This window comes from Solanum stenotomum, chromosome 11 (assembly GCF_019186545.1).
Source record: "Solanum stenotomum isolate F172 chromosome 11, ASM1918654v1, whole genome shotgun sequence".
NCBI lineage: Eukaryota > Viridiplantae > Streptophyta > Magnoliopsida > Solanales > Solanaceae > Solanum > Solanum stenotomum.
Window position 1 is genome coordinate 8,126,845 of NC_064292.1, and position 27,909 is coordinate 8,154,753.

Genomic DNA, 27,909 nt, shown 5'->3' on the forward strand with positions numbered 1-27,909 from the left:
AGTGTTTTCAACATTATTCTTAACATCACTATTTATAGGATTACGTTGAGAAATACCAAAGGGTGTCATAAACATTACATTAAATCTTGAGAATTATTCCCCATAACGAAAAAAATAAACCTAGGAGTTATGGTCATCCATTTGACCATATTATTAACAACATTACTACCAATCAAGGAGGAAATTAACCTATGTTATTTTTATCTGTTATTTTTAGAACAAGAGAACCTTTTCCTTGTATTTTATCTCTTAATATTAAATAATTATACTTATCGTAATCATTGATCCAACCCTATGTATAGTATGTAGCTTGTGTCTATCATCTTACCACTTGTTTTGGATGATTGTTATCAGACGTATTATATTGTATTATTAATTTAAATATAATATTTATTTTGATTGTTATTTAAATTTTATTGTGTTGCATCGTTTAAATTTAATCAAGTAATGATAAAAAAATTCAATTTATGTAACGATGATTATGTCGTTATCTGAATATATTTTTTCTCATTTTGTCTTTTATTCATTATATTTAATAATCATATTTCATTTTATCTTACTTTTGGTAGTAGCTCCACTCTATATCCTTCTTTTTTTTGGCAGATTTACCATTCATATTATAAATGTGTAATATTATGTGACAAGGAAAAAGGATACTAACCGCTATCCAAACAAACAAAGTTTTAGTAGAAACTTTGGATCTTTTTTTAGCCGAATCAAACCCCAACACTTTTTCATCCGCTGATTTTTTTTCCTTTTCTGGAAAAAATGGGTTCTATGATGAAGGAGGAAAGGATAGAAGAAGAATCAAAGGAAGCAATTTTGTATGTTAATGGAGTTCGTCGAGTGTTACCTGATGGATTAGCCCATTTGACTCTACTTGAATATCTTAGAGGTTAGTTTTTAAGTTTAGTTTTGTGGGTTTTTTCTCTTTTTTTCTTGTCAGAAACAGTTTTAGATGAACAATGAACTAAGTTGGCATTTGACTATAGATTTTGGATCAAGATATTGACCATAAAATTTGATTAGATATTAAAAATTTGATCTTTAAGCCAGTTTTTGGGGAGAAATTTCACTTTTGTCCATAAAACTTTAATATGCATGTCCAGACAACATCAGGTTTTTGAAAATCATAACTTTAAAAACTCAAATTTTCAAGTTTGGGATTTGATTAAGCTTGGACTTACTTGTGCTGAGCTGTATTCCTGTTTTGTTTCTATGGTAAATGTTCAATTTGGGTAATTTTTATTAGTGTAAATCTAAATACTGAAAGGACTATGCTTTCTCCAGCTAGGTTTAATCTGTGGATTTCATATGTTTAGTATATTTTCGGGTTTCTTAACGTTCTCTCTGGTACTCTGTGCTTTATCCACTTCCGTGGCCCGGAAGAATTTCCAAGTTAAAATTTGACAAACAAATCAACATGGAGGTAGTATATAGAGATAAGTTGAAGGAATAGTAGCTTTTAAAAAAAGTAGAGCACTGACTTTTGATTGAGTAATAGTAGTTGTACACTATTAAAGACAACTTGATATGTCTGCAGTAGAAAATGACAAGGAAGATTGAAAACGTGTTTGGCTAAGTTCCAAGAATTAAAAGTGCTTATTGTAGAGAGTTTAGGTGATTTATCTAGCTTATAGGAGCAAAATAAGCGTTTTTGAATAGTAACAGAAGATATTTTCCAAAAGTTTAAAAATTCCCAGAAGCATTTTCGGAAACTTGATCAAGCATAAATTACTGTTTTAATATTGGTAAAAGTAAATTTGATTTGCCAAATACAAATTATTACTATAAAAAAAATAGAAAATATTTTTCAAAGTTAACAGATTTTTACAAAATTGATCAAACATGCTGTAAGCAGGAGATTGAGGAGTTCTCGTGCTTTTGAAAAAGTTGACCATTACCAAGGATGATGGGTAAAGTAACTTTAAAAGATTGGATCAAGAGGAGGAAGAATTATTCGAAAACCTGAACGATAAATATATATATATATAAAGATGTAGATAGTAGATATGTGTTATTGAGAGTATGACAGAAGTTTGTGATAGTCCCTTATATTAAATAGTAATATTAGTGGGTTAGCTAATGTTGACATACCGGGATGACTTCCAACTGTTCAGTGACATACAGTTAATTATATTTTCTGTATTCTTAACTTCTGCTGGTGTTTGATCTTGTAAATTGGTGCAGGTTGGATCTTAAGACCTTTATTGTTTAATACATATATTTCGTATATTTCAACATTGAACAACCAATTACTTCCTTCTCTCACTTTTCTATTAGTTAGACTTGGGCATCATCTGTTTAATTCAATCTCCATTTTCATACAATTTGTGGCTTGCTGGCTGAGCAATTGATGTGTTTGTACTTACCCTTTAGTTATGCAGTTGGATACATATAGTGATAAAAGTTTGTTGAGTCCATTTTCGAGTTGCTGCCAATCTGTAGCTTTTATGCAGTTGTTGTTACTTTTTAATGAATATGTTTTATACATTGTCTTGAGAACTCACTACACCTCTTACGAGTTTATGTTGCCCAATACTTCAGGAATTTGTAGTTTTTATTTCTGTTCAGTTGATTGATCTGGATTTTATCCTCTCAGTCTCTCTCTGATTCTGTTTTGGTGGTTTATCTGAAGTTGCTCTTTCTCTATGGCTATGCAGAAATAGGCCTGACAGGCACCAAGCTAGGCTGTGGTGAAGGTGGGTGTGGGGCATGCACTGTAATGGTCTCTTTTTTTGATCAGAATTTGAAGAAATGTGTGTGAGTCTCTTTCCATCTCTATCCATCTACGTCTCCAAGTCTCTCTTATATCTTCTTTTGGGGTGTGCAGGTTTATGCATGATTTAGTGGATAGCTATGAGTTCTGCACTTGTTTGCATTTGCATGGGTTATAATTTGTGCTGGATAGGTGTGATCCATATCTTGATCTGTGGGATGTTTTTCTTCTGATCAGTTGTGTGATTACTCTGAGATCTGAGATCTTTCTCGTTAGTTTTTGAATCCCCAAATTGTTACTCACTTTCATTTTGGGTGGTAGGGAATGAGGTTATTGATTGTATCAGGCAGTAAAGCTTTCGCCTTTGTCATCCTTTTACTTCTGTTGCTCTTAGTACTATTTGTTTGTCTGTTATTAAGCCATACATGAGCGGAGGAAGTCAGTTAGGTGGGTCTTGGGTAATTGTAGGAGATAAGTTTTCATTCCTGTAAACTGATGTCTGTTTAACATCTAAAGAAGTATGATAGCTGTCAAGATGGATAGCAGATAGCTCTCCGCATAGTTCTAGAAGATGGCTGCTGATTGGATAAATGTTCTTTATCCTCAATTGATTTTGTATCCTTCAACGAACGAAACAAGCTTTCTTTAGAATCGGGGAGGTGGAAGTTCAGAGACCTTATTACTCTGTATCTGTTCTAGCAGACTAGTTACAGGTTGTGAACCCTTTGGCGTTGGCCTGACCTAATACTAGGTTAACCTAGAAGTCAGTTGGGAAGGTTACTTAAAAAATGAATAAAGCATCCATGTTTCTTATGATTACAATGTGAATGCTTGACAAGTACGTAAACCCCATGCCCAAAAGAAAGCATCACCACGAGAAAAAATATGAGACCACTACTACTGAAACCTGAAATGAACAATTATCATGCTAGATATATAGTCTTCATTCTAGTATCCATTGAGCATGAGCTTTCTGTAACACTGCTAATCCTGGCTTTGAGATGATATCTTATTCTGCTATAAATTCTCTGGTTGGGGTGGTTGGAGTGGTGGTGATGCGAGTCTTTGGCGAATGTATTTGACTAAGAGAGTACAGAGAAACTAGTTGAAAAATGTTAGAGAATATAATTAACTAATATAAAGTGTGTTCTCTCTAATAGCTTATGAGATCGAAACACACTTCAACATGGTATTAGAGCAGACAAAAGCTTTTAAATGAGATGGTCACACACTTCAACAAAAAATATGGTTAGTTAAGAGTAGGACTGGCAAATGAGCTGGTCGAGTCGAATATGAGTCGATTGAAAACGAGTTAAATAAAAATGGGTAAAATACTCGACTCGACTCATATTTGAAATGGGTAAAAATGAGTTACCCAATGGATAATATGGGTATCCATATAGGGATCATGTTAAAAGCTTTAAAAGAAAAATCTCTTACCTCACTCTTTACTCCTGCCCCCCCAAACAAAAATACTCAAAACTTTTTAAATTTAACCTGCCCATCCCCACCCCAACTCCAACGCCTCAAAAATGGATTTTTTGTTACTACTCCGATCCCCCTCCCCCAACCCCTTCCAAAGAAAAATTTGTTTTTAAAAAAATGATTTTTTTCCTTATCCCACCCATCCCTACCCCGACCACCTACACCTTAAAAAAATATTAATGTCACTTTTCTTTCTTTTATAAATGAGTCTCCTTTACCTATTTAACTACCCACTTTTAAATGGGTAAAATGAGTTTGACTCGTTTTTTACTCATTTTAAATGAGTTGGGTACCCAACTCATTTAAGATGGGTAATTTGTATGGGCACCCAACTCATTTAAGATGGGTAATTTGAATGGGTGCCCATATAAATTGTCCATTTTTCCATCCCTAGTTAAGAGATAAAAGAACATAATCATAATAATTTATTAGCAAGCAATAAATTGGTAAACTTGAAGTCTGCTTGATTTGATTGGCCCCCCAGTGCATCCCTCCCATTCAGTTAGTATATGACTATTAAAAATTTCCATAAATCATATTCAGTTTATAAAGGTGTATTTTCTCTATAGGCACCATGCAGTAAATGCATGCTTGGCTCCTCTATATTCTGTGGAAGGGATGCATGTCATCACAGTGGAGGGAATAGGGAACCGCAAAGCTGGATTGCACCCAATTCAGGTACATTAGTTGGTTTCACATGTCCCATGATTTTTACATGTTTTTTCAATGTCATTTGTTAATTCAAATGGTACCTTTTATGGATCATGATGTATGCAACATTCTTGTAACTCCTCTGCTTTTCAACGACATTCTAAAGGAATCATTGGCTCGCTCGCATGGTTCACAATGTGGATTCTGTACTCCTGGTTTCGCCATGTCCATGTATGCATTACTACGATCATCTAAAGAACAGCCTACAGAAGAACAAATTGAAGAAAGCCTTGCCGGAAATTTATGTCGATGTACTGGTTATAGGCCAATTGTTGACGCATTTCGGGTATTTGCAAAAACAAATAATGCTTTATACACCAACACATCTTTACAAGACATTAATACTGGTGAATTTATCTGTCCTTCAACGGGTAAGCCTTGTTCATGTGGGCCGAAGGCTGAAAATAGTGAAGAAACCATCAAACAAAATTTAAGCAATGATTGTGGCTGGAAGCCGTTTTCTTACAATGAAACCGATGGAACCACATACACCAGCAAAGAACTTATTTTTCCTCCTGAACTTTTATTAAGGAAATTGACTTATTTAAGTTTGAGTGGATCAAATGGACGAAAGTGGTATAGGCCCGTAAAACTTCAACATCTGTTGGATTTAAAAGCAAGATTTCCAGATGCCCGGTTAGTTGTTGGAAATACAGAGGTGGGAATTGAAGTCAGGCTTAAAGGTATTCACTATCCTATATTAATATCTGTTGCAGATGTTCCGGAACTTAACCATATAAGTGTTGAGGATGATGGCTTAGAAATAGGTGCTGGAGTTAAGTTGTCACAGCTTGTGGATGTATTAAAGAAGGTAAGAAATAACCGCCCCGAGTACGAAACATCATCATGTCGAGCTCTCATCGAACAGATAAAGTGGTTTGCTGGAACACAAATACGAAATGTTGCATCAGTTGGTGGGAATATCTGCACTGCGAGCCCAATATCAGATTTGAACCCTCTTTGGATGGCAACAGGAGCGAAGTTTCGAATAATTGACTGCAAAGGAAATGTCAGAACATGTCTGGCTAAAAATTTCTTCCGGGGCTATCGCAAAGTGGATCTGACAAGTAGTGAAATTTTACTGTCAGTATCATTGCCTTGGAATAAGCCATTCGAGTTTGTGAAAGAATTTAAACAATCTCATAGGAGAGATGATGATATTGCCATCGTCAATGCTGGGATGCGTGTCTGCCTTGAAGAGAAGGACAAGAAATGGGTAGTTTCAGATGCTTTGATTGTATATGGTGGGGTTGCTCCACTTTCATTTGCTGCATCAAAAACTAGTGACTTCTTAATCGGGAAAAGTTGGAACAAAGAGCTGCTACAGGATTCTTTGAAAATTCTGGAGAAGGAAATTGTGCTGAAAGAAGATGCACCTGGTGGGATGGTTGAATTTCGAAAATCATTAACATTTAGCTTCTTCTTCAAATTTTTCTTGTGGGTTTGTCATCAAATGGATGGACAACCATTATTTCTTGAGAAAGTTCCAGCGTCGCATATTTCAGCTGTAGATTCATCTCTTCGACCATCCGTTAGTTCAGTTCAGGATTTTGAGATCAGGAGGCATGGTACTTCTGTGGGTTCCCCTGAAGTTCATATTTCATCAAGGCTTCAGGTAACAACATTCATAGCTTGATAATTATGCAATATTTATTGATGTCTATTCCTGAACTGTTCAGATTGGAAGATGATAATTCCACAAAATCCTAGATTGCATGTGGACAGACAAGAAGCAACTGCTAAATGCTTAAAGACTTCTTGACCTCCTAGCATGGCACTAATTCTTACGCCATAATTGAAGTAAGGGCTGGAATTGCCTTTGTGCTAATGGAGTTCATGAATGTAGCTAATCTTTGACTTCCGCACTTCTGATGAAGAACAAGCACATAAAAGATACATTTGCTGTTGGTTCATGAAAAAGTGAATTTTGGGTTTTTAGTTCCTTGCTGCTCCTCCTTCTTGTTGTATGTATGGGATTGAATCTGTACTAACAGCATAGGGGGACATGGTGTCACTTTCTACTTTCTCCAGTTTATATATTTTCTGGCTTGTGCAGGAGCGTATTTCTAGAGATGAACAACATTGGTTCCCTTTAAAATTCTTGGATCTAGTAACTAAATGGATTACTGTATTATTATTAATTTCCAATCAACAACATTGGGTCCCTTTAATGCTTCTATTTTGCTCTGGTACTCTCTCTTTTGAGAAGGGAGGTATTTCTATGATTGCAAAATCTATAGTGTACAGCTCTGTCTATGCATAGGAAATTGGAACTTTTGGAAAGTGTTTTATTATTTTGAGCTGGCATTCTGATGAAATAGCTGTCCTTTTATTGGCTCTGTTTGGCCAAAATTGCCACTTATATCTTGGCTGATAAACTTGACCATTTTCAGGTTTCTGGAGAGGCTGAATATACAGATGATGCACCAATGCCACCCAATAGTTTGCATGCTGCTCTGATATTGAGTAAAAAACCTCATGCTCGTATACTTTCGATAGATGATTTGGGAGCCAGGTCCTCTCCTGGATTTGCAGGTATCTTTTTGGCCAAAGATGTACCTGGTAACAATATGATTGGACCAGTTATTCATGATGAAGAACTTTTTGCCACAGAGTTTGTCACTTCTGTGGGTCAGGTAGGATGGTATACTCTGAGATGTTCTCTCCATGCACAAAATCTGTACACTATATTAGGTTAATATTCAGAATAAACTGGCTTCTCTTGTGATGTTAAGTGAGGTAGACTTGTAATAAGGTTTTGATTTGGGAATGACTTTATAATTGCAACTGTTTTTTCATAGCTACCTATTATTGTCTGGGTGAATATTTGTAGGTTATTGGAGTGGTTGTAGCTGACACACATGAAAATGCAAAACTTGCTGCTAGAAAGGTTCATGTTGAGTATGAGGAGTTACCTGCAGTTTTATCGATAGAGGATGCTATACAGGCCAACAGTTATCATCCTAATACGGAAAGGTGTATGACAAAGGGTGATGTTGAACTGTGTTTCCAGTCAGGTCAATGTGACAGTATTATAGAAGGAGAAGTTAGGGTAGGTGGTCAAGAACATTTCTATTTGGAGCCTCATGGCACTTTTATATGGACAGTGGATAGTGGGAATGAGGTGCACATGATCTCATCTACCCAGGTACTTCAAACATAAATCTAGCAATTCTCTCTTAGTTCCTCAAGTATATGTAGGTTTATAGGGCATTAATTCTGGTGTCGTATCTTTTCTTCTTCTCGTGGTTTGCTTGTTTAGATGTAAGTGTTAATATAATCATTAAAAGAAGTGGTAATAAGGGGAAGTGCCATCAGCCATTGAGTTGCCAAAGCCTTGATCATATCATGGAACTCAATTTCAGTTTATAAGTTGCTCTTGCGCCCAAATTTATAATAGAGCTTGTTTAGAAAAAACATGTATCCTGCATGTGTTTTCAGTATTTGAAACTGTCAGATTACACATATTAGAACATCGATTGCTTTTTTATATGCTTATTTTATGACTGCTGTTTTAAATTTTTGACGCAAAATCGAAAAGGTTTGCAAAACTTAGTTTTAACTAGAAATAGCAAAGCTAACCTCCTAAAGTTCTTAGCTTTTCTCTACTTACTCTTTCTTCTCAGACTCACATGATATATATGTGATCAAACATAGTCATCTAAGTTTGGTGTCAGTTTGAAATAATCATGAGTTGTTTTTATGATTTCGGTTCTAGATAACTATTGGTTTCTTAGAGATCAATATTATGCTGTTAGATGGGTTTAGTTCGACATGTGGATTAGGTCAATATCCAGTTTAAGATGCTACATCTCTGTAATTTACTTGTTTGGAAAGGTAGAATATCTGTGCTTCTAATTTGGTGTCCCAATCATTGTCTATCTTGCAGGCTCCTCAGAAGCACCAGAAGTATGTCGCTCACGTTCTTGGTCTTCCGATGTCAAAAGTGGTTTGCAAGACCAAAAGGATAGGTGGTGGATTTGGAGGCAAGGAGACTAGGTCTGCTATGCTTGCTTCTGCTGCGGCTGTTCCATCATACCTGTTGGATCGTCCAGTGAAAATTATTCTGGATAGGGATACAGACATGATGATAATGGGGCAGCGACATAGCTTTCTTGGGAAGTACAAGGTAAATAGATGAGTTTATGATCACGTTACACAGCTAAACTCATTCTATGCAACATTTGGATGGCATGGGAAAGCTTGTTTAACTCACTCACTTCTGCGGTGTTTATTGCTCAAGCATTTGTGGGAAACACATGATATTGTAGTTTAAATTTGAATTAGTGTAACTAGTATCTGTGAACAGATTTTGTTATTCGAGTGTGCCAAATGTTTTGGGATGTGTCGAAATGGTAGATGTTTCATATATATTGTGATGAACAGATATGTACACTTTCTGATTTACTGAACACATTGAATTGTTAGGCTGCATAGACAGATAAACTCTTTAGGCATTATTTGCATTGGATTTTGTAGTGTAGTAATAACAACTGGAGAAGAGTCAAGGCTACGAACTCGACAAGTTCTTTCCCAGCCTGTTGTGCTGTTTTTTGTTACATGGACCAAATCAGTATAATACTTAGTAGATATAGATTATTGGACTATATAAGCCTCCTCAAGTGGAGGGATGATAGGAAGGGAAACATTTGGTTTTATTCATTTTAGTAGGCATTGGTTTGCGTCATTTTCTGTTCTGATTTCTATTAGCATTTTCTTTTGAATATGGAGAAACAATGTTAACATTCTCTATTATTGTTAGGTTGGTTTTACAAATGCCGGGAAAGTGCTTGCCTTGGATCTTCATATCTACAATAATGCTGGAAATTCGTTAGACCTATCAGCCGCTGTACTTGAACGTTCTATGTTCCATTCACACAATGTCTATGAAATACCAAATGTGAGGGTTAATGGAAAAGCATGTTTCACTAATTTTCCTAGTAATACAGCTTTTAGAGGGTTTGGAGGCCCACAGGGTATGCTAATTGCTGAGAATTGGATAGAGAGGATTGCAGTGGAAGTTAACAAAAGCCCAGAAGAAATAAAGGTATGCCTGGTGTTTCTGCTGATTGTCTGAATAGTCTATTTTCATATGTGATGCATATCAGCAGCTTCACCATTTTCACTTCCTTTAGCACTGTAGATGATGATGTATATGGATTGTTTTCTCATTTTTCATTTTTCCACCAGGAAATGAATTTCATCAGTGAAGGATCAGTCTTGCACTATGGTCAAAAAGTTGAAGACTGTACCTTGGGGCGTCTCTGGGATGAGTTGAAATCTTCTTGTGACTTCATTAATGCTCAAAATGAAGTTGAAACTTTCAATTGCCATAATCGATGGAAGAAGCGAGGTATTGCCATGGTGCCAACCAAATTTGGAATAGCTTTCACTTTTAAGTCTATGAACCAGGTACATTCTTGACTTTGTTGTACACCCTAAAGTTCCTAGTTAGGTCCATGTTCCTTTGAGTAGTGAATAGTTTAAGTATTGCCTTCATTCTACTCTGCTTTCAGCAATGATTTGCTAACCAGCCCAGGTGGCTGGATATATGTAATAAGCTATTTCTTTGGTACCTATGAGCATGATAACAGCCGCTGACTGACTTCTGTAATTGGTTAAGTTTTCCACTTCCTTTTGAGATAAGGTTAAAAAGCATTCTATTTACTGTGTAGGACCACAGACTATTGCCCCTTTTCAAGATGTGATTAAAAAAATAAGACTCCTATTGTCACACATTTCTCATTCTTTCAAGCAATTTACAAAATGCAAGTGGTAGAGGTGAAGAGCACCTGAATAAGTTAGGATGTAGATGTGAATAGTTCTACAGGAGATATAGGTTCATGTTCTTCAGAAACAACACCTTTTTCGAGGCTGATTGTTTCATAATTTTAGCTCTATGAAAAGTTGTAATCCCAAAAGCTTAAGTTGGTTATTCACTGACTGATTGACTACAGGCAGGTGCTCTTGTTCAAGTTTACACAGATGGAACAGTGTTGGTCACTCATGGGGGTGTGGAGATGGGCCAAGGTTTACATACAAAAGTTGCTCAGATTGCTGCATCTTCCTTTAACATCCCTCTAAGTGCAGTATTCATTTCAGACACAAGTACTGACAAGGTATTGAGTGTGAGACGAATATCATTATATCATTGTTTGAAGCTTCTATTCTTCTATTGGTGAACAAACTGAAAGGATACATCATTCTTGATTGATTGAGACAAAACGATTCCCTCAATAGAGCTTCACTCCGTCAAGCCTGTACGAGTAGTGAAGAAGTATAGATTTCGTTGGTTGTTGACCGACGGAAAGCATGGGATCAAAAAAGGCAATCAATCATAATTGAGAAAATAATTCAAAAAAATCTTGGTAAACACGGGAATCTCGGAATCACATGGCATAATTCTTGTTTTATTCTAATATTAGCTGGTACGAGTTATCAAAAAATATTAGCTGCGACGACAGAAAGGGTTAGGCATGTACTAGATGGCGATGAGAGAAAATGAGCTAAACCAGAAACTTAATAGCCAATAAAGGGAAGCCCGGTTCACTAAGCCCCTGCTATGTGCGGGTTCGGGGAAGGGCCGGAGCACAAGGGTCTATTGTACACAACCTTACCTTGCATTTCTGCGAGAGGCTGTTTCCACAGCTCGAACACGTGACCTACTGGTCACATGGAAATAACTTTACCACTTGTGCCAAGGCTCCTCTTCCATAATAACCAATATAAAACTTGAATTTACTCGGTCTGTAAATGTTGAACTTAGATACTGCCTTCACTTGCTACCTAAAATAATTGAAACTGATCTTCCTCGGCCAAGCGGTGGTTTTCTTGGTTTGGGGTGTGTGTGTGTGTGTGGATATTTCTTCTAGCACATCATATTGTTTTATTCAATTTCCTTGTGTTGCATGTCAATTTTGTTTGCAGATTATGAAAAATATTATTACCTGCCTCATCTAGTTTTCTTGCCAATCTAGGTACCTAATGCTTCACCAACAGCTGCTTCTGCAAGTTCTGACATGTATGGAGCTGCAGTATTGGATGCATGCGAGCAAATAAAAGCACGGATGGAGCCTATTGCATCCAAGTCTAACTTCAGCTCTTTTGAGGAGGTCTTTCTTTTTGTGCTGGCTTTTAAGTAATTTTTTGATTTGATATCTGTTTTATTTTATTTTTAATCTGCCTGACTTACTTGTCTATCATTTGAAATATGTTTATGACTTATGTTTTGAGGAGGAAATGATAAAATACTCTACTCGTGAATTTCTCTAATTCAATGGGCTAATCGGTACAGTAAGTGATAATTAAATTAAAGAGCAAACATGGTGGGCTGTTCAAATCAGTTGTGGCTTGTGATCATCCCTATCATATTGTCTGTTTCGTTTTCCTATACTTGTCTTTCCTTTCTCCATTTTGCTTGATCCGTATCATACTCTTCTTTTTCTCCTTATGGAATACTACCTCTAATCTGACCTCATTTTTCAGATAAAAAGGGATATATGCATATTCCCTGATACACCTTCTTTTCCCACCTTCAAATTATTTTGAGTGTAACCACCAAATGATGGTTTCTTCCTACAGTAACTCCTTGTGTGAAATTCACACTTCTTCAGGGTTAGGCACCAATTGTGAAGAAGATGATACGGCGTATATCATTTGGAAGAAGATAATTTATCTTTGAAGTTCATCAGAGTATTGGAGATCTTATGTTTCTGTTACCTGACTAAGTTGAGTTTGAGAAGTTCAAGGAACAGAAACTAGCGATTAGTAGATATGCACTTTAATGAAAAGAAGGGACACATGCTCTGTGAGGAGGTACTAAGCTCTAGGTATTATTAGTCTACAGTGCATGCATCTGGCATCTCTTCAAGCATAGCCTTGCATGGGCTAGTGTTTGACCAGGCTTATTGCCTATTTCCATATAATTAAAGGACAAGGAAAAAGAGTCTAAGGCCCAGCAATACATTTTACCAGTATGGTGTGAAGCCCCGGTGAGGTTCAGGCGCAGCAGTGACAAAGTCCTCGAACACCAAGAAGCAAGGAAACAACTCCTTCGAGGTGAATCAAGCTTGATGGGGACCTCTCAGTCCAATTATCCATTGGATAATGGAAAGTACAATGCGGACAAAGGCTTTTATTTCAAAAAGAAAAGAGGACCAAGCGGCTTTGACCGAAGGGCACGTGGTTGCCCTAATTCAAAAGATGGGGCCTGATTTAATTAAAGAGCAGTTGGGCCTTTTGGGCCATTTAAAAAATAATAAAGAGTCTGGAATGAAGGAAGTCTAATGTCTCCACACTTCAAAAATTCCTGAAGCAGAGCCTTTCATCGATAATATTCTCGGGCAAGAGGGTACGTCTTCACCGAGACCCTGTCTCTCTAAGGAAGAACTTGGAATGCTGGAAAGCCTCTGCCTCTCTCCTGGAACCATGGAATGTGTTAAAGAGAGAGGGGATTGTTCAGTGGAGGGGGAGAACAGACCTGTGGCTATTATTGAGGAATATGGGGGAGGGGAAAGTTTTATTTATTCTGATAGGGAAGCGGGACCTCGAGGTGATAAAAGAGCTGGGCAATTGATGAACTTCGAAGAACCATTACCTCTCCAAATTAATGATTCCCTCTCGGAGCAAGAAATTGAAGATAAAGCTTCTCTTTGGGTCCAGTCAAATGTCCTAAAGCTTAGTCAATTGTTTGAGGCTGCCTTCGAAGGCTGCGATAAGGTGGCCTTTGATCTTTTTTTAAGAATTGATCAAAAAGGGGTGAACTAACACAAAAGGCAGCATCTATTGCATCCACCAGTGGTAAGAAACTCATTCCAAAAGAGATTAAGAACCTGGAATTCCATGTTAAATTTAAAGAAGGTGAGCCAAGGAGTAGAGGGAGGATAACATCAGCCAATTATCAATGAAGCTGAAAATTTTCAGCTGGAATCTGAGGGGGGTAAATTGTGAATATAAGAGGAGGTTAGTGAGGAGAGTAATACAACAATGGGGGGCAGATATATATGTGTTAGTAGAGACCAAACTGACAGTAAAGGAAACTCATGTTTTTAGGCAGCTGTGGCAGAATAGGTGGATGGGGGAGTGTCATCTGAATGCAACGGGTAGAAGTGGTTGTAATGTGGGATAAGAGATACTGGAGAGGGGAAGTCGTGGCAACTGCCAACCAGGGTCTAACAATAAAATTTGATGGCATCAACCAAGTTCTTACTTGGTTCCTTAGTGCAGTGTATGCTTCCTGTGATACTGTGACTAGAAGAGAGTTGTGGCAAGAGTTGAGCAACATCAAGGAGGTATGCAGTGGCCCGTGGGTATCTTGTGGTGACTACAATATCACAAGGTACCCAAATGAAAGATCAGAAGGGCACAGAATAACAGGTGACATGCAGGAGTTCACGGAATGGATAAATGCGATGGAATTCGTGGATCCCCCTCTTTTGGGGGATTCTTTCACTTGGAGAAGAGGAGATGGCCATAGCTCAGCTTCCAGAATTGATAGGTTTTTGTATTCATCTCAATGGGATGAGTCCTTCACTCAGATCAAACAGAATTTGCTGCCCAGAATAGGTTCTGATCATAACCCCATCATGCTTGATTGCGGGGAACTGAATTCAAATAAGTCCTATTTCAAATTTGAACAATGGTGGCTGGGGGTGAATGGTTTTGCTGACAAGATTAAGGAATGGTGGTTGTCTTTCAATATAAATGGCACAGGTTCTTACATCTTAGCTACTAAACTAAAGATGCTGAAGCAAAAATTGAAAGAATGGAGACTGACACATAGAAATGATTGGAAACATAAGAAGGAGGAAATCCTTCACCAGTTAGCAGAGATGGAAAAGACTCAGGAGCTGAGATTACTCTCAGAGGATGAACTACTCCAAAAGGTTCATCTAGCCATGGAATTTGAGGAGGTTGCCAAACAAGAGGAAATAGCTTGGAGACAAAGATCTAGAATACAATGGCTTAAAAAAGGTGATAAAAACACAATTTTTCCATAGGGTTGCAACAGCTCACAAAAGGTTTAATTCTATTGACACTTTGGTGGTGGAAGGAAACTCTATCTCAGATCCAGAAGATATTAAAGGAGAAATCATCAACTTTTATCAAAAGTTGTACACAGAGACTGAACAGTGGAGACCGGAGTTTAAGTTGCAAGGCTTGGAAACTATTAGTGAGGAAGAAAGAGATTGGTTGCAAACTCACTTTGAGGAGGCTGAAGTTTTGAAGTGCATCAAGTCATGTGCTAGTGACAAGGCACTTGGCCCTGATGGCTTCCCCATGTGTTTTTTTCAGAGTTTCTGGGAGGTGCTTAAGTTTGATTTTATGAATGCAGTAAACCAATTTCATGAAAGACACGAGTTTGAGAGGAGCTTCAATGCCACCTATGTGGCCTTTATTCCAAAGAAGCCAGAGGTGACTGAACTTAGAGACTTTAGACCAATAAGTCTAATTGGTGGAGTTTATAAAATTTTTGCCAAGCTTCTGGCAGAAAGGGTGAAAAAAGTAATCAACAATCTAGTCAACAAACATCAAATGGCCTTCATACAGGGCAGACAGATCCTAGATGCAGCTCTAATAGCTAGTGAATGTGTAGATTCAAGGATTAAAGGTGAAACCCCAGGAATCACGTGTAAGCTTGATATTGAGAAAGCCTATGATCATTTGAACTGGGATTTCCTTATTAACATTTTGAGACAAATGGGATTTGGAGAGAAATGGCTTAAGTGGATAGGATTTTGCATTAAAACTGTCAGGTTCTCTATATTGATTAATGGAGAACCTACTGGTTTTTTTCCCTCACAAAGGGGGTTGAGGCAGGGTGATCCTCTTTCTCCTTTCCTCTTTATTCTAGCTATGGAAGGACTTAATAGTATGATAAGGGTGGCCACTCAGAAGAAATGGTTAAAAGGGTTCAAAGTGGGCAACCAAGCTGGGGAAGATCTACAAATTTGCCAATTACTGTATACAGATGATACTGTGATCTTTTGTGAGGCCAAGGTTGAGCAGGTGTGTTTCATCAGAACAATATTAGTAATCTTTGAGGCAGTGTCAGGGCTTTCTGTGAACTGGAGAAAAAGCAGCATGTTTCAAGTCAAGGAAGTAGCTAACATCCGGTGTTTAGGAAATATTTTGAGTTGTAAGATAGATAATCTCTCAACTACATATCTAGGGATGCCATTGGGTAACAACCACAAAGAAATAGAAATATGGGATGGAATTGTGGAGAAGACTGAGAAAAAGTTAGCCATCTGGAAGACACAATACCTATCTTTGGGAGGAAGAATAACAATGATCAATTCTGTCTTAGATGCTCTCCCTACTTATGTTATGTCTCTCTTCCCCTTACCTGCTAAAGTGGAAGACAGATTAGATAAACTAAGGAGAGATTTTCTTTGGTTGGGCAACAAGGAAGGAAAGGGCATTCACTTGTTCAAATGGCAAACTGCCCAACTAAGCAAGAAATCAGGAGGTCTTGGCATTAAGAATCTAGGTCTGCAAAATAGGTGTTTACTGTCAAAATGGCTATGGAGGTTTGGTAAAGAGGGGCAGGCTCTGTGGAAGGATGTTATCGTTAGCAAGTATGGACAAATTGATTCATGGGCCTCCAACACTGTGACCAGCACCTATGGGGTCTCAGTTTGGAGGTCTATCAGAAATTTGTGGCCAAAACTTGCGAGGAACATATGCTACAAGGTGGGTGAGGGGACTAGGATCCTTTTTTGGAAAGACAAGTGGATAGGACAGAACTCCCTCATGGAGGACTTTGCAGATTTGTACTGTTTTTGTGACGACCCTGGAGCATCTATTGCTGAGATGTGGTCTCAACAAGGGTGGAATATAACCCTTAGGAGGCTCTTAAATGACTGGGAGGTGGATAGAGTGGCCAACTTACTGCAAAGGTTGGAAGATTTTTCGGGACTCAACACTTATCCTGATTGCATCAGATGGAAACATGATAGGGATGGGGAATTTTCTGCTGGAAGAATGTACAAAAGAGACCTGGCAACACATCCGGGGGGGCATTTTTGGACCTTGGAAACAAATCTGGAAGTCCAACACTCCAACCAAGATAAAGTGTTTCACATGGTCAGTGTGCAGAAGAGCATTGACTCAGGAGAGACTGAAAAAAAGAGGATTTCAGATTGTTTCTAGGTGCTTCTTCTGCCATGAGAAGGAGGAAACAAACAATCATTTGTTCCTTCACTGTAGAGTGACTGCCCAGATATGGTACATGTTTCAAAGCATTATCCAAGACCCTTGGGTGGTGCCTGAGCATACTGCTGGCCTACTAAACTGTCGGATGAGAAGAGGGGGGGGGGGGGGGGGNAAAACACAGAAAAAATGGTGGAATCTAGTTCCATCTTGCATATGGTGGTCAATTTGGAAGGAAAGAAACAATAGGTGTTTTAAGAATATTACTAACCCAATGCAGAAAGTAAAAGAAAACTGCATTAATACTCTATATTTTTGGTGTAAAGAAGAGGGTATATATGAAGTAGATCAGTTAGTAGATTTCCTAGGCTCTTTGTAATCTTGACTACTTTGCCTTGGAATTTTTTGTTTGGTTGCCAGCATACCCTCATTGCTGATGAATACAACTTTACCTTTCTCAAAAAAAAAAACCCATGAAAATGGAGGTACTTAGTAACATACGAAGAAGGGACTTGTCCATCTAGGAGGATACACAGTGTTTTGCATAAGATGCAGCAATTATGGCAGCAGATGAAACACTTAGCAACATGGGCATGTAGCAAGAGAGTGGGACATGAATCATGACATTCCTAGTTACAAGATTATTGGAAGGCTGGATCAATGAGTGACTTTCTCAAAGCTCAATTTTTAAAGAAAAAAGTATTTTCACCTCACCCATCTGCTTTATTCCTTCGATTATGTATACACCACTGCCTGTAGCAAGACCACATGTTCAGTATATTCATAATTCATCGTAATCTTGGGAATTGAAACATTAAATTAGAAAAAACTCAGAAAAGGCTTGAGTATCTGCAAAAGAGAATTTGTGAAAGATTTTTTGCAATGGAGCAGTAAGGTTTTCTTCATGGTTTATTTCATTTCCCGAGCAAGCTCATTACCTTTCTGTGGCATATTGTTCCATAATTGCATTGTATATAATACCTTGTTCAGATTGATAACGCCGCAAGCATTTTGTATCTTCCCTCATGGTCCAATGTAAACCTTTATTATATGTCTTATATTTTACTTGTACCTCAAAACTGACTCTGAAATATTGCACTTTGTCTTTTTCTATAGCACTTTCATGATGATAATAGAAAAACAATTAACTGCTGACTTGATGTCTTGTTTTTTGATTAAATATCAGCTTGTCAGTGCGTGCTTCTTCGAGAGAATAGACCTTTCTGCTCATGGGTTCTACATTACACCTGATATTGGCTTTGACTGGAAATCTGGAAAAGGCAGTCCATTTAGGTACTTCACCTATGGTGCTGCATTTTCCGAAGTTGAAATTGACACATTGACAGGCGATTTCCATACTAGGAGAGCAGACGTTATCCTAGACCTTGGATTCTCCCTCAACCCAGCGATTGATATTGGACAGGTCATTGCTGCCCTCTCTGTACTATTTACGTATAGATTTTGAATTTTTCAATTGTTTAGCTGGCATGCTTAATGGCATATTTTGAATAAATGAAATTTACAAGTAGACTATCAATTAGTAAATACTGAAGTAATTGATGATTGAAGGTCTGGTAAGTTGTGTCTTTTGACAGATCTATCTACATGTAGATAATGTTTGCATTTCATTGTTTTGAATGGGGAGCAAGAAGGACGAATAGAATTCAGATTTATAAACTCCATCTCCATTTCCTTGAATTGAAGTTAGCTAATTGTTTTGTATTGAACTCAATAGGGCACACTCCAAATGTTCTTCTTTTTGTTTATTTTTCTTATTCTAAATATTCACATATTTACAAGGATGACCTGCATGCATATATTATGTCTATTGCCATTACTTCTAATTGTCTAAATTCTGGAAGAGATAGTAACACTACCACATTTGGAGATGGGCTGGATCTCGCATCTTTCGATCTGAAATGGACCTTTGCTAACATTCATGCATACTCTATGCAGATAGAAGGAGCATTTCTACAGGGTCTTGGATGGGTAGCACTGGAAGAGCTGAAGTGGGGCGATAAAGCACACAAGTGGATTCCACCTGGGTGCTTACTCACATGTGGACCTGGAAATTACAAGCTTCCGTCTTTGAATGATATGCCATTCAAATTTAATGTCTCTCTTCTGAAAGTAAGTCTCACCACTATCTCCTCCTTGATATTTAGGTGTCTCTAGATATTCAGTGTTTGCTGAGTAGTTGTAAGTCATTTTCTTATTTGTTAGAAAATTGTATTCCATAAAATTTGGTTCAGCATACAGCTGATAGGTACCATGTCTTGAACTGCTTATATCTTGACAATCTGCTTGACATTTGGCAACAGAATGCTCCAAACACCAAGGCTATCCATTCATCTAAAGCAGTTGGGGAACCACCCTTCTTTCTTGCCTCAGCTGTCTTTTTCGCCATCAAGAACGCCATAAAATCTGCAAGGATGGAAGCTGGTTACAACGACTGGTTCCCTCTTGATAATCCAGCCACTCCAGAGCGTATTCGAATGGCTTGCACTGATGAATTTACGAAATTACTTGTGAATTCTGATTTTCGGCCAAAGCTAAGTGTTTGATGGTTGTACTATATACTGAATAGGTGAAGCGTTAGAGCTTCATATGATACCTTCTCTACATTTTTCATGTAACATGTTAAATGAGAATGCATTCTTGAAATATAATACCTATTTAAACTCTATTAATTCAAATAAATAAAACTTGTTTTTTCTTTTAATACTTTTTTGTTTTTCCTTATTTAAAACCTTTACAAAACTGATAGGGAAAATACATAAAAATTCCCCTGAACTTGGCACGAAAACTTACTTTAGTACTTAAACTACACGGGTGCTTATATACCCCCTTAACATCTTTTATGTGAATTATTTTCAACCCTCCGAACATCAGCCTAGTTGAAGGCTGGGCATTGTTACACACACGCGTTTTCATTGGTCCACGTAACAAAGGGTTTTAAAAATATTTTACCCGTTTTATATAACCCACCCGTTCCCAAAATACAACCCGACCCATTTTTAACAAATATCCCTAAATCTCTCTCAAATCTAAAGACCTAATCTGAATAATAACAAGTCATTAGCGTGAAGGATTTGTTGAGTTTAGGATTTGCGTGAAGAAACAAAGTTACCAGGTTAGTAATCTTCGTTTAGATGATTGTAACATTTGATCGAGTGTAGGGTTTTCGAAAAGCTTAATTTTTTTTATTTTTTCAGTTTGACGATGGATGTGTACGTTACCTTAAGGTTTCACCATGGTGGAAAACTACAACAAAAACCTCATATTAAGTATGAAGGAGGTATTGTCACTGATTGTTTTGATTAGATGTTGATAAATTGTCCTACTTTGAATTTGTTGATATAGTTAAAGAAATTGGCTACAACTGTTCTGCTTGTGTTGTTTATATTAAACCACCTAAATGTCGACGTGTTGTTGAAGTTAAAAGTGATAGGGATATTATGGGTATTGTACATAAATTAAAAAATGGAGATATTGTTGAACTTTATGTGACTCATTTAGTTGAAGAAGTTGTTGCCACCCNCCCCCCCCCCCCCCCCCCCGAAATTGGATATCTAAATGATGTGGATGGGAAATCTAATACTACTTTTGATAAGGAATCTAGTCAAACTTTTGAGGGTAGTGAAGGTTTAGGATTTGAAGAGGCTGCACAACCTGAAGAACCTATTGTGGGTAAGTGTTGGGTAGGACTTCTGCTAGTGTTAGAGAGGACTTAGGTAGGGCTTCTGTTAGTGTTGGAGAAGACTTGGGTGGTACTTCTTCTGCTACTGCTGCATCTGATATTCCAGAAGTTGGGTCTGATTGGGAAAGTGAAACAGAAGCAAGTGATGAATCAGACAATGCAGAATTGTCAGAATTGTCTGGTGAAGGAGAATATGAGTATGGTAGTAATGTTCATGAGGAGGTTATAAATCTTAGGAAAGAGAAAAGGGCTGCTAAAATAAAAAAGAGAAAAGAAAAGAGCCCTAGATCTGAAGGAGTTGATTTAGGAAAAAAAGGAATTGATTTGGGAAATGATGAATATTTATCCAAGAAATAAACTACTTTTGAGGGTAAGATAGCTGGAGATGAGCCCTACTTTGATTCAGATGAATCTGTTAGTTTTGAAATAGATACTGATGAAGATGTTAATGAGGAAGATGAGGTTGAACAACCTATAAGAAGACAAAGAAAAGCAAGAAGAGCAAAAAGAAATAAAAAGAAAGTTGTATTTGATCATACATGTCAGTTAATAGTTTGGGAGACTGGTCTTGCTTTTGAAAGTGTTAAGCAGTTTAGAGAAGCTATTACTAGATATACAGTTCAAGAACATGTTGAATTAGATAAATATGTTAATGATGCAACTAGGGTGAGGGTAAAGTGTACAACTGGTTGTCCATGGTTGTTGTTTGGAAGTATTGATTCAAGAACATGAGATTTTGTGGTGAAAAATTATAATCCAGTTCATAAATGCAATGGCACAACCAAAAATAAATTGGTGAATTCAAAGTACTTATCAGAAAGGTACAAGGACAGAATTATTTCTGAGCTTGGCATTAGAGTTTTTCAGTTTCAAATTTTAGTGAAGAAAAAGTTGAATGTGTATGTAGGGAGGACTATAGCAAGGAAAGCTAGAAACATTGTGTTGAAACAAATTATGGGTGATCATGTGGAGGAGTTTAAAAGAATTTTAGATTATAGAGATGAGCTCTTAAAGACTAATCCAGGCAGCACATGTGTGGTGAGACTTAGTGAAGAAACTTTTGAAGGTGGCAGAAAAATGTTTCAATCATTTTACATATGTTTTGATGCTTTAAAGATGGCATTCAAAGCTGGAGCTAGAAAATGTATAGGATTTGATGGTTGCTTCTTGAAAGGTGTTTCTAGAGGTCAATTACTTGTGGCTGTTTGTAAGGATGGGAACAACCAAATGCTACCACTAGCATGGGCAGTTGTTGAGGTTGAAAACACATTCACTTGGAAATGGTTTATCAAGCTTGTAAGACATGATCTTGAGCTAGGAGATGGAACATAATTGACAACCATTACTGCTATGCAGCAGGTATTTTTGTTTTCTTTTTCATTTATTCATTAAGTTAGATCTCATGTTATTCTAAATGTTGTTGTTTAAAGGGTCTTGACAAAGCTATTCAAGATCTTCTGCCAAATGCAGAACAAAGAATGTGTGCAAAACATGTTCTAGCCAACTGGTCTAAAAATTGAAAAGGCATTGAAAGAAGAAATTATTTTTAGAGATGTGCCAAATCTACATATGAACAAGAATTGAAAAGAAATTTGGATCATATGGAGAAGTTAGGCACTAGAATATATGATGACTTATTGTGGTACAATATAGAGAGGTGGTCTAAATTATACTTTAAGTTTTTTAGCTGTTGTGATAGTGTTGACAACAACATGGCTAAAAGCTTTAATTCATGGATTTTGGGGCAAAGACACAAAACTATCATCACAATGCTTGAAGAAATAATGATCAAAGTGATGAGAAGAATAGGACAATTGAGGGAGTTTTGTGATACTTGGATAACAAACATATCTCCAATGGCCCTAAAGGTATTGACAGAGAACACAACAAAGTCAATAAAGTGTAACCTTGAATGGAATGGTGAATATTGTTTTAAGGTTAAAGACAGCTGGGATAACACATTTGTTGTGAATCTAGGCAATCAAATATGTACTTGTAGATCTTGGATGCTAAGAGGTATACCTTGTTGTCATGTTATAGCTGCACTTCATTTTAGAAAATTGGAGCCCATTAACTATGTTGCACATTGGTATAGCAAGGAGACTTATCTCAAGGTCTATAGTCACTACATTCAACCAGTTACTAACATGAAAATGTGGCCACAGTCGGCCAACTCTTATGTTATACCACCTGCTATAAAAACACTACCAGGAAGGCCTAGAAAGTGTAGGGAAAAGAAGCAGAATGAAAACAAAACAGGAAAATTGTCCAAGAGAGGTATTGAGATGACCTGCAGTCTTTGTCATGCAAAGGGTCATAATAAGAGGGGTTGTCATTTGAATAATCAAGTTAATGCAAGCAAATGAAGAGGAATGGGGAGAGGATGTGAGCCTAGTTCAACAAGGTCAAGTGTTGGTTCTTCTAGAGCACCAACTGAATCACAATCAAGCACAAAGAGAGGAAGAGGTCGACCAAGAGGTTCTACAAAACATGTAATGTTTATAGTAATTCATTTAGTTGTTAATTTACATCTTAATCAGTCTAATATTTTTGTTGATCAACTTATGTTATAGGCTAGTGCTACTGGAAGGGGAAGATGAACTGCAACTGGTAATGGAACAGGGATTGGTGTTGCTGCTGATAGTCTGGTGCCACTGGAAGGGGAAGAGGAACTGGAACTGGTTTAGCTGGAAGAGGAAGAAGAACTGGTGTAGCTGCTACTACTACTGATGTTCCTGGTGCTACTGGAGGAGGGAAGAGGCCAAAAATGGTTGGAATGGGGATACTACATACACAGAGTGGTTTTACAATCCACAATGTAAGTTGTCTTAATTATTTACACAGTTTTTAATTTTAACTTATGAAGCATCTAAGACAACATATTTTGTGAATCTAGCCTGGAATGCCTCTGAACTCTTCAATAGTGACTGGAAATCTTGGGCATCATAAACCAAGATCAGGCTTAAAATGGAAAGGAAAGGTTGTTGTAACTCAACAAGGTCTTCAAGAGATGAGAGAAAACAAAAGAATGAGAACAAGGTCCAATGCTGCTAAAGTTTAATATGAAAACTGCTTTAGTTTGATATTTTAATTGTTTTTGGAACAATTATGCAGTTGTGGCTGCATTAGTTTGATCTGTTTGTTTTTGAAACAATTATGTTGCAGTTGTGACTGCATTAGTTTGATCTATGTTTGTTTTTGAAACAATTATGCAGTTGTGACTGCATTAGTTTGATATTTTAGTTCTCTTTTTGAAACAATTATGCAGCCAGTTTTGCATTACTTTTATGTGTACAATTATGCAATTGTGACTACAATTAGCGAATGCAATTACAAATAAAACACAAACAAATACACAAACCACCAAATTACATTAAGAGAATAAGAAGAACTCCTTACAAAAGAGTCTTGCACCTAATTGGTTACAACATAAATAGTGCTACACTACACCAACATTGATCTCACTACATCAACAACTTAAGGTAACTTCATTGAACATTTCTTCATATATATCACCCAGAACCAATAGCTTATAGCTATAACCACAACACAACAATAAGCTACAACAAAAAAGAGCACATTCTACCATGTTCTTCTCCTTTTATTCTGCATCACTTTCATCTTCTCAACCTCTTCTTGCAACATTTTCAATTTCATACCTAGACAATCATCATCTTGTTTGAAATCTCCCGGCTTGTCAACTTCTTCAGTAACCTCAACCAATTTAAATGCAGTGGCTGAGGTTTGAGAGGATTCTACTATATTCTCAAGCTCACCCAATTTCTGTATTAGTTTAGGAATCACAAATTTCGACCTCGGATCAATATTTTCTTTATCCTTCCAACACCAAAAGTTGCAAGATCTAGGACCCTTCAATACTGAAAAAGGATGAAGGAATTAGTGGTTAATCAAATTCTTAATCGGCAAAAAAAATTTAAACAAAAATGATCTTTACCCCATAATAAGGACATGACCAATATTTTCTTCCGGGATTATTTGAAGTCCAAGATGTTTTCAAACGCACCACAAGTCCATGATTACAATAAACTTTTTTCTTCGTAGTATAATCATCTTCTTCCATACAAATATTTGTCAAATTAATTGATTGCATTGTGTGCTACAATTTTGTGCAAGAATTAACGAGAATCTGAAAAAAAATAGAAAATAAGAAAAAGGGAGGAAAGAAAAATCAAAATAATAGATGAAGAAGAATAGGTTTGAATCTTACATTTTGAAGAACAATTCCTTCAAAGATTCAACTTTTAGGTTTGAATCTTACATTTTGAAGAACAATTCCTTTAAACATTCAACTTTTAGGTTTGAAGAGCTAAGATTTGAGAAAAATAATGAATTAGGTCACTATTTTTTGGATGATTGGGTTGGTGAGGGAGAAGAGGTATTTAGGGTTCTTCAAAAGTGAAGATTGTTCTTCAAATGGGTAATGGATCGGATATTACCGTTGGAGAGACAAATTTAATTTTAAAAAAATGTTAAAAGATGACTAATGCGCCGTTCTAAGCTGTAACAACACGCGCACAAGGTTGGTGTTCGGAGGGTTGAAATTAATTCACATAAAAGATGTTAAGGGGGGTATATAAACACCCGTGTAGTTTAAGTACTAAAGTAAGTTTTCGTGCCAAGTTCAGGGATTTTTTTATGGTAATTGTGGTAGTCATTGAAAAAGGACAGGAAATATAATACCTATTTAAACTCTATTAATTCAAATAAATAAAACTTGTTTTTTCTTTTAATACTTATTTGTTTTTCCTTATTTAAAACCTTTACAAAACTGATATGGTAATTGTGGTAGTCATTGAAAAAGGACAGGAAAAGTCAAATTACTTTTAAATACCGAATTATTAATTTAAATTTCATGGGATTGTACCGACTCAATATAATTCCTATAAATAGGGATTTGGGCTTTTATTTTTCTTAGAGAAAGGCCAAACACAATTCATCAATTTTCATCATGGATGCAAAACGTCAAAAGTGTATGTTCTCACCTTTTTTTTAGAAAAAATTACAGAAATTCCACCTTTTAGTTTACTTATTACCATTATCCCCTATAAGTTTTATAAATATTCAAAATCCCTCATTTTCGCGCATCAGATTAGTGTATCTCGCGCATCAGATTAGTGTATCCCGCGCATCAGATCAGTGTATCCCGCGCATCAGATTAGTGTATCATGTAGAAAATGTACATTATCTCGTGCATCAGATTAATGTATCAGCACTTATATTATTGTATCAGTTTGAGGGATTTCTGTAATTATAAACTTTTAAGGGATAAACTGTAATTTTACCTTAAAAGTATGTAATTTCTGTAATTTGCCCTTTTTTTTACTAACAGATTAAAATGTCTATTTTTTATTTTTTTTTTGGATACACATGTTTATTTAGTGTTTGGTTTTGATAAATCTATGGGCATTGAATCGAACAAAGCAAATTATTATTCAAGATGAGACTTGCATTCAATGACGTTTATTAGTGAAATTCTTTTTTCCAGATCGTATTATCCTAATGGTTAATTGGAATGATACAATTGGTACGATTAAAGCATACATTCAGGAGGAAAGGGGAATTGCTTTTAAGAAACAGAGAATTTTGAGCCAGGATGGTGAAGAAACATAGTGATTCTTTGTTAATTCTTCGATATGCACCGGTAATATCAGTGTTAAAGATGCATGGTTACTGATCAGTCGAACAATGTAAATTGTTATTCATGATGACACTTACAAAGATGTGATTGAATTTCTTTCAGTATCAAAATCGAAATTAATTACCAGTATGTGGATGTGATCACACTATTAAGGATTGTCACGTTTCTTATACCCTAATGGTTGGGCTAGAAGATAGCATAGCTGCGGATAAAGCATACATTCATGAGAAATCGGGATTTTGTTTTAACAGACAAGCTTCTTTTGAATGAGGATGAGGTTATAAGACACAACGCACGAACTCTTTCTTCTCTAGGAATAAAGAAAGGTTGTGATTTAATCCTTCGATATGGACTTGTATACAAAGTACCTTTCATTCATAAGCGTGCATGTTGTATCTTTAAGATGAGGATCAAGCCTGGTGATACAGTTGGAGAAAAAAGGCTGGTATTTCTTTGTTGCCGTGGACGAAGATTAGCAGATCATGAACTCATGTTTGATATTTAGTATCTGTTTTTATTTCATTTAATTTAATATTTTGTTTTTATTTCATTTAATATAGTAGTTTGGTATTCATATATATATGACCTATTATTATGATTTAAGATTAATCTGTACATGGTTAGCTAGCTAATTGGCTAGTTGTATTCATATTCATATGTTCGATTGAATTAATAAGAGACGAGATGATGTTTGACAGTTGACAAGCACTGCATATATGTGTCCTCTTCAGTTTCTTAGTATGAAATGGAAAGTTGTTATGAACTGGTCTTTTTGTTCTTTTTAAGTGTGGAGTTTTGAAGATATTCACTATGAATTATAAAAACAATAGAATTGGAAAAGACGAAAGTATTTGTTATTTTATTCTTGAAGAAGTAGGTATACAATGACTAAATCCTATGTATTTATATTCTCCTTAACTAACTAACTTACCTAACTTTTTGGTAACTAACTTCTTGAAGTAGTCCTAACTAACTCTAAACACTCTCCTTCTTTTTAACTATCTCATTACTCCCTCTCAAGCTAGGTGGTGTAAAAATATTTAATACCCCTAGCTTGGACGGTAGATAGTCGTGTTGTGGCCTGTTAAGACCCTTGGTTAGCAAATCAGTCAGCTGATTATGTGTTGAAACATAAGTAATCTTAACCAGCCCTTGTTGAAGTTTTTCCCTGATGAAATGACAATCAATCTCAATGTGTTTAGTACGTTCATGATAGACTGGATTAGAGGCCAATAGAATAGCAGACTTGTTGTCACTATATACTTGAACTGGTAACTGAACCTCAGCCTTTACTTCTTTCAGCATTCCAACCAACCAAACTAACTCTGCCACAGTAGAAGCTAAGCTCCTATACTCAGCTTCAGTTGAGCTTCTTGAAACAATGGTTTGCTTCTTAGCTTTCCAAGACACCACAAACTCTCCAAGTTTAATCACATAGCCAGTCACAGACTTCCTTGTAAGAGGGCATGATGCCCAGTCTGC

At 36.6% G+C, this 27,909-nt stretch overlaps 1 protein-coding gene and 1 pseudogene across 2 annotated transcripts; both read left to right on the forward strand.

Moving 5' to 3' along the window:
- The first annotated feature begins 691 nt into the window (after positions 1 to 691).
- Positions 692 to 19,681, forward strand: LOC125845232 (xanthine dehydrogenase 1-like). 2 transcript variants are annotated; one of them, XM_049524697.1, is made up of 14 exons: positions 692 to 895; positions 2,664 to 2,763; positions 4,774 to 4,882; positions 5,022 to 6,530; positions 7,309 to 7,551; positions 7,749 to 8,063; positions 8,805 to 9,044; positions 9,678 to 9,962; positions 10,106 to 10,327; positions 10,873 to 11,034; positions 11,893 to 12,027; positions 18,255 to 18,491; positions 19,025 to 19,198; positions 19,390 to 19,681. In XM_049524697.1, exons 1-14 carry the CDS (start codon positions 769 to 771, stop codon positions 19,630 to 19,632), a joined length of 4,101 nt encoding a protein of 1,366 aa, XP_049380654.1. In that variant the 5' UTR covers positions 692 to 768; the 3' UTR covers positions 19,633 to 19,681. The 2 variants fall into 2 exon arrangements, 1 of the variants encoding a protein (XP_049380654.1); XR_007444245.1 differs by lacking the exon at positions 19,390 to 19,681 and having other exon boundaries at positions 11,893 to 12,053; positions 19,025 to 19,133.
- Positions 19,682 to 22,624: 2,943 nt separating this feature from the next.
- Positions 22,625 to 24,003, forward strand: LOC125845622 (uncharacterized; annotated as a pseudogene).
- Positions 24,004 to 27,909: the final 3,906 nt, after the last annotated feature.

Bases quoted from the DNA above. Each gene is read 5' to 3' on its own strand.
- LOC125845232 (XM_049524697.1), top strand. From the start codon at position 769: ATGGGTTCTATGATGAAGGAGGAAAGGATAGAAGAAGAATCAAAGGAA. The intron at 896-2,663 runs GTTAGTTTTTAA...ATGGCTATGCAG, and splicing joins TCTACTTGAATATCTTAGAG to AAATAGGCCTGACAGGCACC. The intron at 9,963-10,105 runs GTATGCCTGGTG...TTTTTCCACCAG, and splicing joins AAAGCCCAGAAGAAATAAAG to GAAATGAATTTCATCAGTGA.